The 20,621-nt window shown below is 37.4% G+C and overlaps 1 protein-coding gene across 2 annotated transcripts in view; it reads left to right on the plus strand.

Annotated features, from left to right (window-relative positions):
- The first annotated feature begins 15,626 nt into the window (after positions 1-15,626).
- The window catches only part of LOC307264781 (G protein-coupled receptor kinase 5-like), a 21,752-nt gene continuing 16,757 nt past the window's right edge, over positions 15,627-20,621 (plus strand). For both annotated transcript variants that reach the window (XM_080046285.1, XM_080046286.1), the window contains exons 1-2: positions 15,627-15,905; positions 19,675-19,764. In XM_080046285.1, the coding sequence (XP_079902411.1) occupies positions 15,854-15,905; positions 19,675-19,764 (142 nt within the window). In that variant the 5' untranslated portion in view covers positions 15,627-15,853. The remainder of the gene's footprint in view (positions 15,906-19,674; positions 19,765-20,621) is intronic.

Below are 20,621 nucleotides of genomic sequence, written 5' to 3' on the forward strand. Positions count from 1 at the left end.
ATTGGCGTCAAAATTAGTATGAGAAGGAAGGACGCTGGTGCAGGAGCTCAGAAAAATCCCAAGAAGAGCCCAAGAAATGTTTCAGTTGTTGATTCTACTGCTAAGAAAAAACCTGGTTGTACAGCAGAAGGTATGAGATAGATGCACCGACAGTGTTGTTGTAATTATTCAGAAGAACTGACGACAGAAGTTACGCACTGTAGCTTTAAATCTTTCCACTGCAGACTAAACAGCAATCAGCCTCCAACCATTTGGACACGTCTTAATTAACTGAAAACATTTTGGATTTTTACGACTAGAAACTGGATATTTTGAAGGTGAAAGTTGGTGCACTGTAGTTCAAAGACAGACATTAAAGGTGCACTTTAGTTTGCACCTTACTGGTTCAGGTTTTTATGGGTGTTCTGGGGCCTCATGAATGACGGGGGTTGACACAAAGTTGATTAAACTTATCAGCTCCACAAAACTCTCTCTGTATTTCTCAGTATGGCAGCGTTTACAAACTGGTGTCGCCCCCAGCCCCTGACACTGGTGCACTGCAGGAGCTCAGAAAAATCCCAAGAAGAGCCCAAGAAATGTTTCAGTTGTTGATTCTACTGCTAAGAGAAAAAAACCTGGAGGTACAGCAGAAGGTATAAAATCCATGAGCCATCACCTCGTCCGTCAGTGTACTTTGAGTACAAATTGGCGGTTGTAAATATTAGAAAAAAGGTCAACTTGTGGATAGGTGTGAACTTGAATATATGAACATTTCCAACGAGATGTAAATTGCAGTAAAGTGAAGGGTGAGCATTCTTATGGCCTCTAGGTTGATTTAGTTTTGCCATTTTTATAAGAAGAAAAGCCTTTAAAGATTTATATTATCCATTGAAAAGGCTTTGTCACGGTAGACTTAACACCATTACTACACCACTAACACAGCCCATTGCGTTTACAGTACACTCATGTTTGAACATAAGTCATGCGTTTGTAGGCCCATGTATGTCATTCTTTGTATGTACTTATCTGATGGAGGAATATCCGACTATGTAGACTTAAAGTCTGCTGTGTCCCTCATATTATGGATGGTTATTGCAAAAATGGGTCTTCTTAAAGGTGCAGTGTGTAACTTTGGGTGTGTCAGAGATTTGAACAATTTCTAAGGTATATTCTCATAACCGAATAAAACAAACTTTCCTCACAGGGAAAATGTGATGCCTGGAACACTGTTTGAAGTTATTTTTCATTTCATTTAACTTTTATTTATCCTCGAGAGACCAATTGAGGGCTGACCCTCATTTACAATGACGTCGAGATCAAACAAATTCAAAGGAAAAACAACAATACATACAAAATATTCAATGCAAATACATCAAATACACAACAACAGGTGAAGAGAAAAACAATTGAAATATTTACACAGTGGTGAAGAGTGGCAGCAATTAAAATTAAATGGGTGAAAGTACAATATAGCCTAATTAAAACAGTTACAGGTAGAGTTTGGCAGATTTAAGATAGTTTGTTTAAATTGGTTAAAGGATATGAAGTTATTTAGTTTAATTTGTTGCTGTAAGTTGTTCCAGGAGTCAGGGGCACTGAAGCTAAAAGCTGTCTTTCCCAGCTCAGACCGGGTTTGTGGGACATAAAGCATGAGCATGTCAGTGGAGCGGGTCTGATAAAGCCCATCTGAAATTTGCAGCATTTCTGTTAAATAACGAGGAAGCTTCCCGGTCAAGGCTTTGTAAATAAAAATGTGCCAATGTGCGTCACGTCTCTCTTTAAGGGAGGACCACCCAACCTTTTCATATAAAAGACAATGGTGTGTGTCATAAGCATCTCCTGTAATGAACCTTAAAGATTATAGGAAGCTTCCTGAAAAGTCACTGGTTCACTGTAGTTGTTTACAGCAGCAGGGCCCACAGTTTGGTTTACAAACATATTCCAGTCTTTCGTTTGGTTCCAGGTTCCTCAAATTAGTTTTGATTTATGATGATAGAATTATGCAATACTAAGAATTACATGAAGAGGAAATATGTTTAGTAAAGTAACTGCAGGCTCTGTGAATGTAAACGAATCCCCCTCCTCTGAAACTGCATAGTGACCCTTTAAGTAAGAGAATGGAAGCCAACTTATCCTCTCTGCTTACAAAAATATCCCTGGCTGAATGGTTTCCTGTGCGTGCTTGCGTGCGTGCGTGCAAGTGTGTGTGTGTGTGTGTTTGTGCGTGTGTGCGTGCGAGCGAGCAAGCGAATGTGTGTGTGCGTGCGTGTGTGTGTGTGGCTCGCCAAGTATCTAGAAACACCCGTTTTTTTAAACAGTGCTGTTTGAATACTCAATAATGAATATTCATATTAAGTTAAACCAGAAATGGACCATTAGTCAAAATTAGCACTTAACCTGTGTTGCTTATTTTCAGGGAGTAACACATTACATTACGTCATGTCAGTTAGCAGAAGCTTTCGTTTAAATTTAATAACAACTGGAGGTAGGCAATTAAAGGTGCAATATGCAGTTTCAGAGGAGGGGGATTTGTTTATATTTGCAGAGCCTGCAGTTAGTTTACAAAACATATTTTCTCTACATGTAATTCTTAGTATTGAATAATTCTATATATAAATCTTTTGAGGAACCTGGAACCAAACGTAAGACTTGAATATGTTTGTAAACCAAACTGTGGGCCCTGCTGCTGTAAACAACAACAGCAGTCATATATGAGTTACAAATCAATTGAAAATCAACCCTATCAATGTCCATTTGCTATATATTGAAGGTACAACTTCCAGTGTAGCCAGGTTAGCTCATATATTTACTTTTGATGCTTGAAGGGGTCTATGCCTCCATGGACTGTACACCTATGAAGAGACTGTGATGGAAGTTCTGTTAAGGTTGGAGGTCAACTCAGGTGGAAGAATATTTCAGGAGACTTGGATGAATTATGAAGCAATATTTATTACAGACTTGGCCAAGGAGAACCGGACTGCAACTCTCGTGACTTGCACTTCAATTCTGCCAGACACATGCTTAGAGCTGTGTTTTAACCTCGCGCTATCTCTAACACCTCCCCGGCTCGGGCACCAAGCGTACCAATGTTTTGGTTCAGAGCTGAACACAGTGAACCATAACATTCTGGAGTAGAAGGAGATGAGACTTTATCTATACAACTGACCTAAGTGTCTCCTAACAGGCTCCAAGGCTGACCTAGAGTCTGTGAGACAGACACACAAGATAGGCATATATGAACTATTAATCTTTCCCATTAAACCTGCAGTGTGTAGAATTTTGGGTTTTATTTCCTAGCAGATTTTGTAGAAAGTAATTATAATATCCATAAGTACATTTAATTTAGTGCATAATAGCTGAAAAAAATGTTTTTAATTATTTTTTTTCCCCTTAGAAAGGGTCTCATATATGTCCATATTTCTGCATATTTTGGACCAAGGCCTAGTGCCGCCATCTTGCAAGTGTCATAGTTGGAATGTCATCAGGTGCATTGTTTAAAATGTGGAATTGTTCTTGTCCTTGAAGGCCACTGTAGCTTCTGTTATTATTCTAAAGGGTTGGGGTTACCCAGGGAGTGTTGCATTCTAGAACTTTGTAGAACTTTCTTGATGATGTCATATTACACACTGCACCTTTAATATTACAACTAAAGACACAAAATTCCCTCACAGAGACCAGTCTGGATTTTTCTTAAATCTTCATCTCTACATAACTTTTTGAAAATGCTGTTAATGACAAAAATGTATTTGGAATTTGGTAGAGATGTTGTCTGTAGTTTATAGTATAAAACTGTTTTATACTGTTGAGTGTATCAGGCTACCGTTAAACAGTATTACGCTGTGTGCTTGTTTCTAATTGGCTAGTGCGTAAATAAAACTTTTGCACGTCATTTTACATCATCAAATGTTTTCTTGCTGGTTTAAAGAATGCAACGAAAGAAACGTCTCTTTATGAAATTATGAAATATTTCTATAGATCTGCACGCTCCAATAGATGAACCATTTAGAATTTCTTAATTTCTGGTGATATTTCAAGCTCCACAAAATCTTTATCCACGGCGTTGTTGAATAAAGACGGTCTCTCTCACTGCGCATACACATGATCGCTCCAAAACGTATTAACACCCACCACAGCCGACCATCTGACTGTCTGTGTGAAATCTCAGTTTGGGCCTTTTAAAAGCACGACTTGTGCTCCATACAGGATACACCCCGGGGGGTCGTAAAATAATTCCAAATGCGTTGGATTTGACATTCTCAAAGTATGACCTCGGGAACATACAGTATATAAAAAACCCTGCATGTAATTTTTGAATGGGCCTTTTCAAGATAGGTTAAGTATAAAGAAATATATATATTTTCTTACATGCAAGCTGCTCTTCAATTAAGTATGGAATTTCCTTTCATAGGTCAGAAACGTGTTTATCCATGTAATGCCATAGAGAGGGGTTGTTTTGTGACAAATAAGTATACACACACTTTACAAAGCCATTGTTATGTGAATGTGAGTTTATAATGGGTTTTTCAAATTAAAAGTACCTTAAAATGGGCACAGATTTTCCATTATGTCCGTTCTAATTTTGCTAGTACGTATAGCCGTGACGTTGGCATGAAATTTAATTTTACTTGGAGATTACTACTGGAGGTATTCTGTTAGTATGAGAGTGCAGACATTTCACTCACATGCCTTTGCTTCCTAAATGCTGATAGTGGCGATTCATATTAAAGGAAGTCTTCACACACACACACACACACACACACACACACACACACACACACACACGCGCACGCACACGCACCACACACACACACACACACACACACACACACACACACACACACGCACACACACAAGGCCTTGAGCTTCCTCTTGTCCTAAACGCTCTAAACGCATCAGTCATGGCAACATCATGTGTTTCCGGTCTAATCTATAGACACACACTGGGTGATGGATTATCCTCAAATACAATTTTGTTTTTGTGATTTTTCAACTCCAGTAGCTCTCAGTACAACAGCTGATTGATTGGTGGAGTGATATGCTGCACTGCTGCATTGCACTGGTGCAAGTTTGGCGTAGTAATACATGGCCGAACCACGATTGAAAAAACAGTGCAAAAATTAATGCCTGTAGTGCCTCACCTTTATGCAAATTTTATTTGTCCATAAAATTCAGAATAATTTTATTGATTTACCCTTTATTTATACTCGAGATATCATTGAAGGGTGACCCTCATACAGCTCTGGAAAAAAATGAAGAGACCACTCCAAATATTCAGTGTCTCTCGTTTTACTATTTATAGGCATATGTTTGAGTAGAATGAACATTTTGGTTTTACACTATAAACTACTGACAACATTTCTACCAAAATCTAAATGTAGGTGTTCAACTTCTACAGCACTCACCATTCTCAGCACTATTCTGAAGGTTATTACAGAGGGATGTGTTCATATGTTGGTAATTGTCTGATTTATGAGACATTTTCTTCTTAAAAACATGCAGAAAATACATTCTTGAGACCTGTACATGTTTGTTTTTTTGATTTATTAAATGAAAAATGGCTCTATCCAAAATCTGTTCTGTAAAATGTTTGAACACTTCTCAACATGTTGTGAAGTTGTACTTAAAGGAATACTTCACCCATACAGAACCGGCGTTCTATATTATAAAATCACTATTATAATATAATGAATGAGGTTTTTCTTCCCTCAGTCTTCCCTCAGTCTTCCCTTGGCCCAGCTGTCCTGTTAATCCTAACTCTACATTTGTGCTGCCACACATGGGAAAACGTAGGGTTAGAAAGTGAGACCATAAAACACTCTTTCTGCCTTTTCTCAGGCTAGGATGAACCGATTTCTAAAGTTTTTGCACATGTATACTACATAGGATCTCAGAGTTCAATACACCTTCATATTTCCACCGATGAAGTAGGTCTTTAAGTAGAGTTTTCACAAACACGGAAACACTTAATCTTTTGGCATGACCACATTAGTATCAGGATGTGTTGACAGTGTGTGGCACGTCCCAACACTACAGGTGGTAACAGAAACAATGAACTAACCACACAGTGACCTCCAACTCTAGATTTACTTTTTCCGGCTATTATTATTATTTTCCCTCAAAGACAACAGTTTCATTACCGCTCATTAACAACTATTTCATCACTTTCCCAGCTCAGTCACACATTCATAGATTAAATACAAATATAAAAAAAATAATAAAATCATGACTTTTAGAAACTTGAGTTTGTGCAAAAATCTGTTTTGTGTGTGTGTGTGTGTGTGTGTGTGTGTGTGTGTGTGTGTGTGTGTGTGTGTGAGCGTGCATGCGTGCGTGCGTGTGTGTGCACACATGTGTACCACTCCTGGTAGCTTATGTTAATGTTTTTAACATGAACAATTTGACTACAGCGAGGTAGAAATACAACAATAGAACATAAATTAATTCCCCATCAGACGAGGTGGGGTGAATGTAGAAAGTGACATGTGTCCTAGTTAAGATGAAGCAATGTCCTCATGTGATTCCTAAACAGTTTCCTTAATGTGGAAGTGGGTTAAAAGCAATTCAAACAACGGAAAAAATAAAGTAAAAAAAAAAAATGTTCAGATTGTTTGAAGGGACCGTACGTGTGTGTGTGGTCTGGATCCCGTGGACAGTGTCATATCTAAGATGTGACCTTTTACACAATTGTCAACGGAATACTGGTTGCCTTCTAACATGGAACTCTTAATATGCTGGTTTTTATTATATTTTAAATGCAACTTCTTTACATTTTTAACAATTTCCATGTGTTAGAAATAAACCTGCCTTGCCTATTATTTGAGTTATGGGTTAACATTTTAGAACTTCACTTATTGAATGTTGAACTTTTTTCTATGTTGTTAACTCATGAAAAGTTGATTTTTGTTCAGACATTCATGCGTCCCACACATAGATAGTAAATAATGGTCCCACACAAGGTAAGTCCCAATGATTTTGGGGGTTCCTCCTGTCCTTGTCTCTAGCGCCACTATGAGGTCATTGTTAAAACATCTCAACAAATATTGGAAAGACCCGGGTTCGAATCCCGCCTGGGTCAGTTCTCTGCATGTCTTCCCCTCTCTGCAAAAAACCTAACTAATAAAAGCAAAAATGCTCCAAAAATAATCTTAAAAAAATATATATATGTATATTTTAAATAGTCAAATGTTTTATTTAAGTAAAAGTTATAACAACATAGTAGAAATATTGAAAGAAAACGTTGTAAAATCAAAATATACTCACAATACCAAATGTAAAAATACTTTTTATGAAGAATAGCCTTTTTCAAAAGTTTGTAGTTAATAAATAATGACATTCAAAACAGTCTCACTCAAATTTTTTATTAAAATTAAATGCACAGCAGAAAAAATCACATATATTTTTTAAAGACATTCCTGCAGTAGTTGATATGACATATGGAGTCATCTCAACATCTAGTGAATTCACTAGTTGAGTGTCCGTGTGTGGAAAGCAGGACCATCACGCGATGATGCTCTCTCATTATGGGGACACTTGTTTGCATGTGAGGCGCCTCCATCACATTTGTCCATATTTGTGGAACTTCTAAAAACAAAAAATAAAAAAAATATACATTTTATTTTTACAGCACTTCTCAAGGTACTCAAATACAGTACATAAGCAAATTAAAGGTGCAGTGTGTAATATTGGAATATTTAATGGCATGTAGTGGAGCAAAATCTAGATTGCAACGCTCTCTTGGTAACCCCTCCCCTTTCAAATTATTACAGAAGCTACGGTGGCCTTCAAGGACAAGAAGTTTCTTACTAAAGATGGCATCATCCACCACTGCCTCACATTTCTACCAAATCTGTTGCCCAAGAATTCTACACACTGCACCTTTAAGAACGATTTAAGCAAAAAACTGACAAATAACAAGCATATTAAAAGCAAGCGAAGCAGTAAAAACAATCATATAAAAGTTGTACACATAATATAACATTCTCCAACCTCTCTGTACGCGTGTAGCAGGATTCTCTCTAACACTGGTCCATGTCTGTTGCGCCTCGATCCCTCCAGTCCACATCTGAAGAGCTTCGTCCATATTGGTCCAGGCTTGTGGCGCGTGCATTACGTTATGTTGTACGTTATGATGTTGATAAAACGCTCCCCTATGTGTGTATGGGACGTCCATAACATTGGTCCAAGGTTGAGGGCCTCTGGTAGCCTCCATAGGGTGTGATTGCGCTTGACGTTGGTACATCATGAAATTATTTCTATCCAAATTCTGAGCTTGGTTCACTCCCATTTGTCCGTGGCATTGATACATCACGTTGTCTTGTGTGTAAGGAACGTCCACGTAACTCGTGTGCATGTTTTGGGCACTCGCAAGACTTGCACGCATACGAAAATCTTCCAAAAGATCTCTTTGCGTCTGCGGGGTTTCCCTTTCGTTTCTCCGTATTCCAGGGGCCGGCGACACATCTGTGTGCAGTATCTGTGGCAACCTCACACTTGTTGTCTGCATTTCAGGAACACCCACGGCACTTGTAGACGTGCTGGGGACCTCAGTTAAGCTTGTAGGCATAGGAAGAGAGTTCTTTAACTCTGTGTAGGTCATTCCATCTGCCTCTGTTTCATCGTCAAATGTTAAGTCTATGGCCTCTGTGTGTACGGCAGGCTGGCGGCCTTGTGGTGACACTATCACACTTTTCCTGCGCACTTGAGGAGGTGGCATGACACTTGTCCAAGCGAGTGGAACTTTCTTCTCATTTGTGTCTATTTCGGGGAAGTCCACTTCGATTTTAGACGTGCTAGGGACGTCGGTTAACTCTGTGCACGTAGGAATAGCTTCCAGTACGTTTCTATGCGTCCGTGGGCACTCCAAGACAGTTGTAGGAGTTTGAGGAATGTCCATATCATCTCTATGCATGTGTGGGGCGTCCAAGACATTTGCAGAAGTTGAAGGAATTTCCATCATGTTCGACTGGTTTTGAGGAGCGGCCATTGCAGCTTTAGAGGCTTCAACTAAACCCATTCGCACACGAAGAGCCTCAAGCAATTCACTCTGTGTCATTCTTTTCTTGGGCCGGGAACATTCCTCCTCGGACACTGAAACACACACACACACACACAGAAATACACATAAGTACATTGAAATCAATATAAAAACACTTTGAGAGCTAGAACTACAAACATGGCGGTTAAATGATTCTGTGTGTGTGTGTGTGTGTGTGTGTGTGTGTGTGTGTGTGTGTGTGTGTGTGTCCGGACGGAAGGAAGGAATAAAAAGATAATAAAAAACTCCTGAGTACATGGTCTTACCTTCAGACCCGGGGGAAGTCTTTGTCCTCTTTTGCCTCTTCATCTTTTTGCCCTTTACAAAAAAACAAAACATATTAGACTTTCTGTGTGTGTGTGTGTGTGTGTGTGTGTGTGTGTGTGTGTGTGTGTGTGTGTGTGTGTGTGTGTGTGTGTGTGTGTGTGTGTGTGTATGTGTGTGTGTGTGCGTGCGTGCGTGCGTGCGTGTGTGTGTGTATATGTGTGTGCGTGTGTGCGTGTTCTTACATAGTTGTCTTTGCTGGACCACCCTGGGTTTTGCTTTGCGTGATTCAGTCTGAGTTCTCTGGCCTTGACATAATATTTGTCTTGTTGCTCCTTATTCAGAGCCTTCCACTGTGGACACACACTCATAGTTAATGCACGCACACACTGATACACACAATTACTGTATATGAAAACACACACACACACACACACACACACACACACACACACACACACACACACACACACATACAATCACACTGACACACAATAACTACATATTAAAAGAGACACATAAATGTTAAAGTTTTAGAGTTGAGAGGACTAGTAGAAAACGTATTGTCTCAAACACACACACACACACACACACACACACACACACACACACACACACACACACACACACACACACACACCACACACCACACACACACACACACACACACACACACACACACACACACACACACACACACACACACACACACACACACACACACACACACACACACACACACACACACACACACACACACACACACACACACACACACACACACACACACACACACACCTTTTGCCCCAGTAGTATATTAACAGAAGCACTGCCTGATCTGTCCACCTCTTCCTTGTACTTGGGCTTCTCTTCTTGCATATACAACATGAAAGCGTTCGGAGGCTTTTTCACATAAGGCCTACTTACATCCTGCTGACTGCTGCCACTAGGTCTCTCTCTATACACACAGACACACACACACACACACACACACACACACACACACACACACACACACACACACACACACACACACACACACACACACAGAAAGAGAGCTCATGTTAACAAAAAAAATGTTTTTAGAAAGGGACGTTAAAATTTGCAAAATTGAAAGTATTCATGAAAAATTTAGTTTATTGTAGAGACAAAACAATAAACAGAGATATACGTCTTTGTATTTGATCAATCTGATTATTATATAGTCTTAATTCCATATTCACTTGGGTCAATTCACAGTAAAAAAAGAAAAGTATTCGTATTCTGCTTTTGTAACTGATTATACAACAGTTTTTTTTGCTGGCATACATGCCTTTTTTACATAATAATTTATTTTCAATTTCATAAATCTTTATAAAATATTCGAACACCTTTTTCTACGTAGCTACACTTAACCAAACCAGATTTCTCCCTATGGTAACCTTACTGTAATGTTACATTGCTTACAGTACAAAAAAATAGTCCTATTAACTGCCTTTATAGCAACGGTAACCATGCAACTTTTTGTCCAAACTTTTACTCACATATTAACTGGCATTCCCTGATCTCCACATGCATGAAAATTCATGTCCATCAAAATGTAATCCATTGTTTTATAACTAGTATTATTATTATTAGGCCTGTGTAACTGTTTGTATCAATAGGCCTATAACTATCAGCTGATTGATATGAGAGCAAGTGATCATTCAAAACAATGTCTGTAGCAACAGTCTCTTACCCATAGCAACGATGGAACTTAGTAAATATTTAAATCTGAAGCATCCAAAGTAGATTTTTGTCATTTGACACAATATGCAAATGAACTGTAACTTCCCTAAACATAATAAAAGCCTATTTCGTTTAGATTACATCAATCAGGCTACATACTGTAACTAATAATGTTTTGAGAAGAAATAGGATTACATTGCATATTCTACGATGGTCGTTTCGAAGGCCTAGTTTATTCTTCAAGACATATTTATGATATATAATAATATAGGCTACATTTTGGGAACATACCCCCCCCCTACCCCATATTAAAATAGGCTGAAATACACAATATAAATATAAAAAATATAATAAATGATGTGTTGCATAAAAAAATTAAATTTAAATGGCCTGTATTATTTTAGCTGGTTCTAGTTTTACTGTTAAGTGCATTTCTTTGTGTGTTTTGACAGTATTAGTGAATATTTAAATGAAAATTAGTATGAAAATAGTTTTCAATTTTTTTTCTAGAGGGAGCCAAACTGACTTTGAATCGGAGTTCTTTGGTTGAGTAGCAGCAGATACGGGAACAATCATCACTTCTGCTGGAAGCTCGTACAACACTTCTCCATTCCTGCACAGAGAAAGAAAAGCGTTATTATTATTATTATTATTATTATTATTATTATTATTATTATTATTATTATTATTATTATTATTATTATTATTATTATTATTATTATTATTATATCAAACACATTATTTTGGAATATTTAAATGCAATACACCATAATTGTTTAGGAAAAATGTGTGAATATAGGCTACACATTTATGAATGGAATTCACTTTTAGTGTTTGAGCATTCGGCAAAAACTGTAATTTACTTTTACAATTTTTTTTAACAAACTACATACACTGAAACATTATACTTTCATTATTATATATAAATAAACAATATTTCGACTTACAGAAGTCCAATACGGCGCAGGTTCTGGTGAATGCCATGAGGGAGTCTCACCACTGGTACATTGTTAATCTATAGACACACACACACACACACACACACACACACACACACACACACACACACACACACACACACACACACACACACACACACACACACACACACACACAATTGATATAAATTGGTTGCAACGCTGGCATTTGACCACTAGGTGGAATCCTAACACACTATTTATTGCAGGCCCATATTTATATAAATAAATAGTACAGTTTAAGGTTACTTTTGATGAACAAAAGGACTGTATAAAGTATATTTGCAAGAATAATAATAGCGTATAAGTGTATTTGAAGTACAGGTTTAAAAGCATACTCAATTAGTGCAAAATAGGTTGTACTTTTTTGGCATGCAAATTAGGTTTAACATACACTTAAAGTAACATTTCAGTGCATAATCAACAAACAAGTACAATTCAAGTTGTTTCAAATCGACACAACTTACATATTGTTTATGAATACATTGAAAATATCTTAAAAATATTACACTTTTTCAATACTTTTTAGAAATATACTCATGTTTACTCTATTTTGACTTGGTTATCTTACCTGTCCCAGACTGAAATTTTCTTGTCCACCATTGTAGAAAGACCCATCCTGTCTTTCTATTGGCTGAGAGGTAGTGACGTCACAGCCATAGGGGAGAGCGGGGTCAGGCGTACCGTCACACCCATAGGGGACACAGGGGTCGGTTGAAGCGTCGGGTGTTTCGGCGATCATGTCATGTAGGACATCCTGCAGTGTGTCAACAATGTCTCCCCACTCCATCCCCTCCACCACACGCTCAAACTCAGCCAAGCAATCCATTCTGGAGGCTGTTTAGAGCTCAATAGACTCCTGTTAAAACACACACACACACACAGGCACACACGCAGACAGACAGACACACACACACACAGACAGGCACGCACACATACACACACACACACACACATGCAGGCACACACAGACAGACAGACAGACACACGCACACACACACACACGCACGCACAGACAGACAGACAGACAGACACACGCACACACACACACACACACACATTGCATGAAGTTTAGCAGCAATTCTCAAGGTGCTCAATGCAAACTACATACAGGAACCATGCATTCAAAGTTCATTTTCAATATGATACATCACTCACTCAATACTTAATAGGAACTAACTAAGCAGTAACTAACCCTTAATAGTATTAACTAACTGTTGATTAATGTACCCTTGTAAACTTGCCTTGCCTTATTTTAAAGTGTTACCCACACACTAAACTTGCAAAGTGGCATGTTGGCCTGATATAATACTGTACAATACATTCATTTTTTTATTCTACTTTTTCAGGAGGATTTGCATATTGATATAATATAATTAAATATTTTGACATTATAGTATTGGTATTTTGAGTTCAATAAAATGGTATGAAAACCAGTAGGCCCAGTGAACCACACTACTGGTTTGATTTTTTAAAGTTGTAGCTTTGCACTTCAGTACAACTTTTAAATTGTGCTACTTAACATTTCAAATTTTCTTCAAATGTTTTTTTATTCCCGGTAAAGGGTTTTTACTGGGAGTTTTTTTCTCAGCCGAGCTAAGGGTGTAAGGGCAGGGTGTCATATTGTATCATATATCATATTGTATGAAATGTAAAGCCCACTGAGACAAATGTATTTGTGATTTTGGGCTATACAAATAAAACTGATTTGATTTGATTTGATTTGATTCATTGAATCACATTTCACAGTCAACTATTGTCCTTATTTCTAATTCAACCGCTCAACTTACAAGTAAACATACAGATAAACGCATTACATACACAACTTATAATCACCTTATAAAACATAATTCAATCGTACAGATAAACTCAACAGTATACGGGATAAAGTTTTTGTCCTCTTCGAATAGCTGAAAATGCTGCTTACAAGTTTAATAATTGGTGCCAAATACTCTTATTAAGTCAAATAAAACCCTTTTACTAGAATATGAAGCCACATTTGTACATATACATTTGATATTTTAAGTACAGTTAGCTGAAAATGCTTTAGTAGGCTTACTTTTGATTACGATGTTGAATAAACTGTAATTTTCTACAGTTTTTACACTACAACATAAGGTAAATACTTATAAAACATCATTATAAACAAGTGAGAGTTAATATATATTGTTCTTTAAATAACTAACGAGTAGATTTATAGGAAATATGTTCATTCGAGTGATTTATAAGTCTCTAAGTAAGACAAACAATGATTTTAAGTTGTAAAGTGTATATTATCCTCAAAAAGCTGCAACTTTAAAAAGCTTCTTACAAGTTTATTCATCAGTACAAACCCTTTTACTACAATATGAAGCCAAATTTGTACATATACATCTGATATTTTAGGCAAATCTGGTTGATAATGCATTTGTACGTGCATTTGAATGTACCTGTAGTAGTTTTATCAGTTTTTACACTATAAAATAAAGCATATACTTCTAAAATACACTTACTGCAGCAGTTTCAATTGAAATGTATTGTTGTTTAACTAACCAACAACAAGCTTTAGTGGTTATACTTAACTTTGAGTGATTTATAAGTCTCTAAGTCCTACAGACAATAATTTTAAGTTGTAAAGATAATTGTGTACATACCTTTTCGAATGCTGCGTTCACTGACGGTTCGGTTAACTAAAACAACTTGAAATTCTTCTTGAAAGTTTTCGGTTTGTTCGGTTTCCTTCGAGGTTTCTCTGAGTAAAAAATCTGTGGCTTACACGTCGAAATCTGCTGAAGAAGTGAGCAAGGTTCTGTCCAAAGTGTTTGTCATTGGAATCCTCACAATATTAATGTTCCATTCTGACATTCTGTTCTAAAGCATAGTCAAATTCTAAAATAACCATGGCAATCAACCTTACACCTTAAACCTCATATGATGTTGTTGTTTTTTGAAAAATGTCTCAGAAATCAGACAGTGAACAACATAATGAACAAATCCATCTGTAATAACCTTCGGAATAGTGCTGAGAATGATTATGGAAAGTTCAGTTGATGAATGCATTTGAGAAATTGAGATTTTTTGGTTCAGATTATTGAAAAAAATAATAATGTTGAGATAATGGCCGTTAAAGATGGTTGTATAGGAGAAATATACAGACACAAACAGACAAGGTTTAGTCAAATAAACACCTGAATGTACATTTTGGACTTTTTATTCACTGGATCACTGTTTGAAGTTAGAAAGCTTTCACTGTTGTTGTTGTTGTTGTTGTTGTTGTTGTTGTTGTTGTTGTTGTTGTTTACAGCAGCAGGGCCCACAGTTTTGTTCACAAATATATTCTAGTCTTACATTTGGTTCTAGGTTCCTCAAAATAATAAAATTGATTTATGATGATAGAATTATTCAATACTAAAAATTAAATGTAGCTAGAGGAAATATGTTTGGTAAACTAACTGCAGGCTCTGTGAATGTAAACAAATCCCCCTCCCTTGAAAACTGCATAGTGCACCTTTAAAGAGATGCACATTTTCGCACAGTTAGATATTTCTGTAGTTAGCCTTTCTAGTCCCTCCCCTGTTTTGAGGGAGTGTCCCAGGACAGTACCTTGCAGAGAAACGCCTACCACTTTAAAACTAAAAAATGCAAAACACCTGCAAACTCCATTCACACTGAGTCACACACAACAGACAGTGCAAGCTTGACTACAGAGAGACACACCTAAACATCAACTCTCTCAACTACCAACAACTACAGCTAGTGTGTGTGTGTGTGAGTGTGTGTGTGTGTGTGTGTGTGTGTGTTACTGTGGCCCTCGCGATGAGTGTATAAACACTGGATGGATTTTTGGGGCTTTTTTGGGAATTTTTTTGAGCTAAAAGGAGATATATTGTAGGAGAAATATACAGGGTGTAACATGGAGATTGAAAGTATGGTGGCAAACAGTGCGCTAATCAAAGCAAGAGAAGGTAAGAGTCACTTTCAAATGTAATGCTACAGAATTCATATGCAAAATGTTTGTTTTTATCTTATTAAAAGGTGCTCCGAGGAACTTTCTGTTTGTGTTCATTCTTGCAACTACTTTGGACGAAAGCAGTAGTGTTTTTAGCTATAGTTCCAGGTGCTACGAAGAACTTTTAAATATTTCTGAAACAGTCTAATTTTTCCCTCTGATGATCATGAATAACATGTAACAGCAAACGAGATCATCAGTGCAAATAATGTTATTTTTATATAGTTTTTTCTTAATGCCTTTGTCATGGGTATACTACGCTCACCCAGGAACAACAGCTGGCGTGGTAAAAACACTACTGCTTTTGTCCAAATGGGTTGCAAGAATGAACACAAACTGAAAGTTCCTCGGAGCACCTTTAAGACATATTTGAAAACAACGTTGATTTATTTACGGAGTCCGACTGTGCAGATAGTTTTGGTTTCATAAGCCTTCACCAAATCAGTCTTTGAATATTTTACTTATATTCTACCATACACTTCTACTCTGCCATCGGTGTATGAGTGTGTGTGTGTGTGTGTGTGTGTGCGTGTGTGTGTGCGTTTGCGTGTGCGTGAATGACTGAATGTGGTAAGAAATGTATAGCGTTTTTGGGCTGAGAAAATCAGCTCAAAAGCGCAATACAAGTCAAGTCCATTTACCATTTACAATTTAGTCCACTATATTTATCTCACTACTTACTTTACAGATTCGAAAAATGAAAGAAGTAAGTGATATGGACCTTTTGGCTAACTTGCAATTACTGCAAAGCTGAATGACTGGGAGACCTGTGTATTGAACTGTGCATACTGTTTAAGATAGATAGATAGATAGACAGATAGATAGATAGATAGATAGATAGATAGATAGATAGATAGATAGATAGATAGATAGATAGATAGATAGATAGATAGATAGATAGATAGATAGATAGATAGATAGATAGATAGATAGATAGATAGATAGATAGATAGATAGATAGATAGATAGATAGATAGATAGATAGATAGATAGATAGAGACCTGTGTTATGAACTGTGCATACTCTTTAAGTGATTGCTGTATAAATGCAGAGTGATTTAACACGTGTATTAACAAAAAAATATCACTTAATTCTCCTTTAATGGAAAATATGACTCAAAAGTGTCACAAGTACATTTTTATTGCCACGTTTAGACTACAAAAGAGCCTGATTTTGAGCATGTTTTGCACATACTTGTAAGTCAATAAAACACTTCCATACTTGATGATATAATGACAGGGCTTGTGAGGTAGTTTTTCCGGGCCGAGTCTTTGTCTGGTATCGGGTGGAGTGAGGACAGTGGCTCTTTCGAAGAATTACGAAAACCAACTTATAATGCATTTATTAACACATACACACACACACGCACAGACACACACGCACACACACACACACACACACACACACACACACACACACACACACACACACACACACATAAACATACAAATACACACACACACACAAATGTTATTCTAGTCCTTTTTAACGCCTCTGTTATTTATTCCAAATACTGTGCCTTCACAAATGTTTTAATAAATAAGCAAATTCACAATATATAACTAATCATGTGTGAATTAGCATCTGTCACTCCAAAAAATATTCAAACAAAAGAATAGTGCTGAGAATGATTGTGGAAAGTTGAGTTGATGTAAGTGCTTTAAAAGTTCAGATTTTTTGTTCAGAGTATTGAAAAAAAAACTAATGTTGAGATAATGGCCGGTAAAGATGGTTGTATAGGAGAAATATACAGATGCAAACAGACAAGGTTTAGTCAAATAAACACCTAAATGTACATGTTAGCCCTTTGATTTATACTAGTATGAAAGAAGAAGCAAAATAGACAAAAAAATATCTCTAAATTGACCAGTGCTTGAAAAAACAATGTTTCGCCCGCAACGTCTCAACTTAAAGTAAATTATTAAATTCTCCTTGAAAGATATGAAAGCTAAATTAAATGTATTGTACTTTTAAATGTGCTTTTGAGGTGGTAAACAAAAGTGCATTGGGCTAAGTTGACGTGTCAGCATGTAAGGCCATTTGAGTGTGAAAGTAAGGGTGGTAAGTGAGGCAATGCAATGCAGTCACACAGGCTTTTCACAGCTATTAATAGTTCATTCACTGTACAGGCCTTTGCACACCGGGCGCGTAGTCTGAAACCTGACTGGCTAGGTGTGTGTGTGTGTGTGTGTGTGTGTGTGTGTGTGTGTGTGTGTGTGTGTGTGTGTGTGTGTGTGTGTGTGTGTGTGTGTGTGTGTGTGTGTGTACGTACACGTGCTTGCCTTTCGTAACACACACTCTGCTGACACGCTAGTGAACTCCACGGTATTAAAGTTTAGCTCAGTAGCTTGATGGAAGTAAATAGTAATTTAAAGGTGGAGTCAGTGATTCTGGAGAACGCTTGTTGTCAAAATAAATTTGTCAAAAACAGTGAATATCTCCTCATGATCCGCTACCTGTCTATACTGTGTGTGCGCTGAAAAAAATCCAGCGTTAATACACAACCTAGGCTTTGTAAACTAGCACATTGCTCGCTACGGTGGCCCCATTTTTGTTTACATGTCCTTTGTTTATATACGATTTTACAGAGCCTAGACCAGGGGTGTCAAACTCATTTTGGTTCGAGGGCCACATACAGCCTCTCTGATCTCAAGTGGGCCGGACCAGTACAATAATGGCAAAATAACGTACATCAACTCCAAATCTCTAGCTTTGTTTTTCAGTAATATGCTTTATCACTCAGTCTACATTTGTAACCTACATTATCACGGATCACAAGGGATCTCTGTACCCCCCAGGAAATGTCTTAGTAAAGGTTGCTGCTGGCCATGGGAATAGGAGGTGCGGCGCGTAGCGCCGCAGCAAAAATTTGGGGGGTATTTTGCTCAAAGATGCCAATACGCACTAATGAAATAAACAACTGTTTATTTGAATACACAAATACAACAGGCACTGACGTTACAGTTGTCCAATTTTGTTTACTATATGTACAGGGACACATTTTGTGCAAACATGCAGACAGTACAAAATAAAATTTAATAAAAGTGCAACTTCTACTGTTTTGATTTATTTTTAAATACAGAGGTTATTGGTTGTTTTGGAATTCGTTTTTCCCAATTTAAAACATAAAAATAAAGCAGCATGGAAAATTAGGAAATAAATCTTGTAGGCCTACACTAGCATGCTCCTGCTCGTTTCGCACGTGCAGAGCCGCGGACACATCGCGCTTGCTAGTACATTAATTGTTCAGCACTAAAAATAAAAATTGTTTTATTTATTTTTTATTTTTTTGGTTTTTACTTTGCCATAAAGCACTGGAGGAAACATTAATAGCGGTGAAGCAAGATTGCCATTTACCATTTCCCACGTTGCTAAAATGTGCTTTTTTTTTATTTAGGCTGCCCCCTAGCGGCTGGAGTGAGCATTTTGGTTATTTCTTTAAAAATTCATATCTCCTCACAGGAATGGGCTAGAGACTTACTTTTTTTTTTGAAATGCTCATGAATGTGTGCTCTACAAGTCGCGGGCCGGATTAAATCATCTCGCGGGCCGCATCCGGCCCGCGGGCCGTATGTTTGACACCACTGGCCTAGACTGTGTATTACAACACCATTGTGAGAAGATATTCATTGTGTGTGTGTGTGTGTGTGTGTGTGTGTGTGTGTGTGTGTGTGTGTGTGTGTTTTACTAAATACTTACTTAATAATTTTTATTGTTGTTTGCAGGCGGACGGAGTAAAGGAAGAAGTTGGAAATGGAAAGAAATGTTTCGCTTCCCACAGATCAGTCAGATCGTGGAGCTGGCCATGAACATAGGTGTGTGTGTGTGTGTGTGTGTGTGCGTGTGCGTGTGCGTGTGCGTGCGTGCGTGCGTGCGTGCGTGTGTGTGTGTGTGTGTGTGTGTGTACAAGTGTGTGCGTGTGTGTGTGTCATGTTGTGGTTTCTTGTGATTTATAGAGATACACCTATCTAATTTCCTTTTCCTTCTCCGATCATAGTTCAATACTTTCAATTGGCAAATCTTCCGATACCGAAACTGATTCACAAGCCAAAATAATATTTTTTTAACATTACGAAAGTGTAATAAAGTTATGAAAGCTTAAAATATCAAGGCAACTGTCTGCAACTACATTTTTGAGTTTTGAGGCTAAAACTGACTATAAGTTTGAATGAAAACTGTCTACATTTGAGCCAACTCAGTATCTACTGTTGAGATAACTTATCATTCATATGTAATGGAACTTTTTACAGAACAGATTTTGGATACAGCATTTTTTCCATTTTATAAATCAAAAAACTACAATTTACAGGTCAAAAAAAATGCATTTTTGGCATATTTTTAAAGACGAAATGTACCATAAATCAGACAATTAACAAAATATGAACAAATCCTTCTGTAATAACCTCCAGAATAGTGCTGAGAATGATTATGGAAAGTTTAGTTCATGTAAGTGCTTTAGAAGTTGCGATTTTATAATAAAATGAATGAGGTTTTTCTTCCCTCAGTCTTCCCTTGGCCCAGCTGTCCTGTTAATCCTAACTCTACATTTTAACATGTGTGATGTCACACGTGGGAAAATGTAGGGTTAGACAGTGAGACCATAAACACTCTTTCTGCCTTTTCTCAGGCTAGGATGAACCGATTTCTAAAAAATTTGCACATTTATACTACA

This window comes from Ammodytes marinus (genome assembly GCF_949987685.1).
Source record: "Ammodytes marinus genome assembly, chromosome: 18".
NCBI lineage: Eukaryota > Metazoa > Chordata > Actinopteri > Uranoscopiformes > Ammodytidae > Ammodytes > Ammodytes marinus.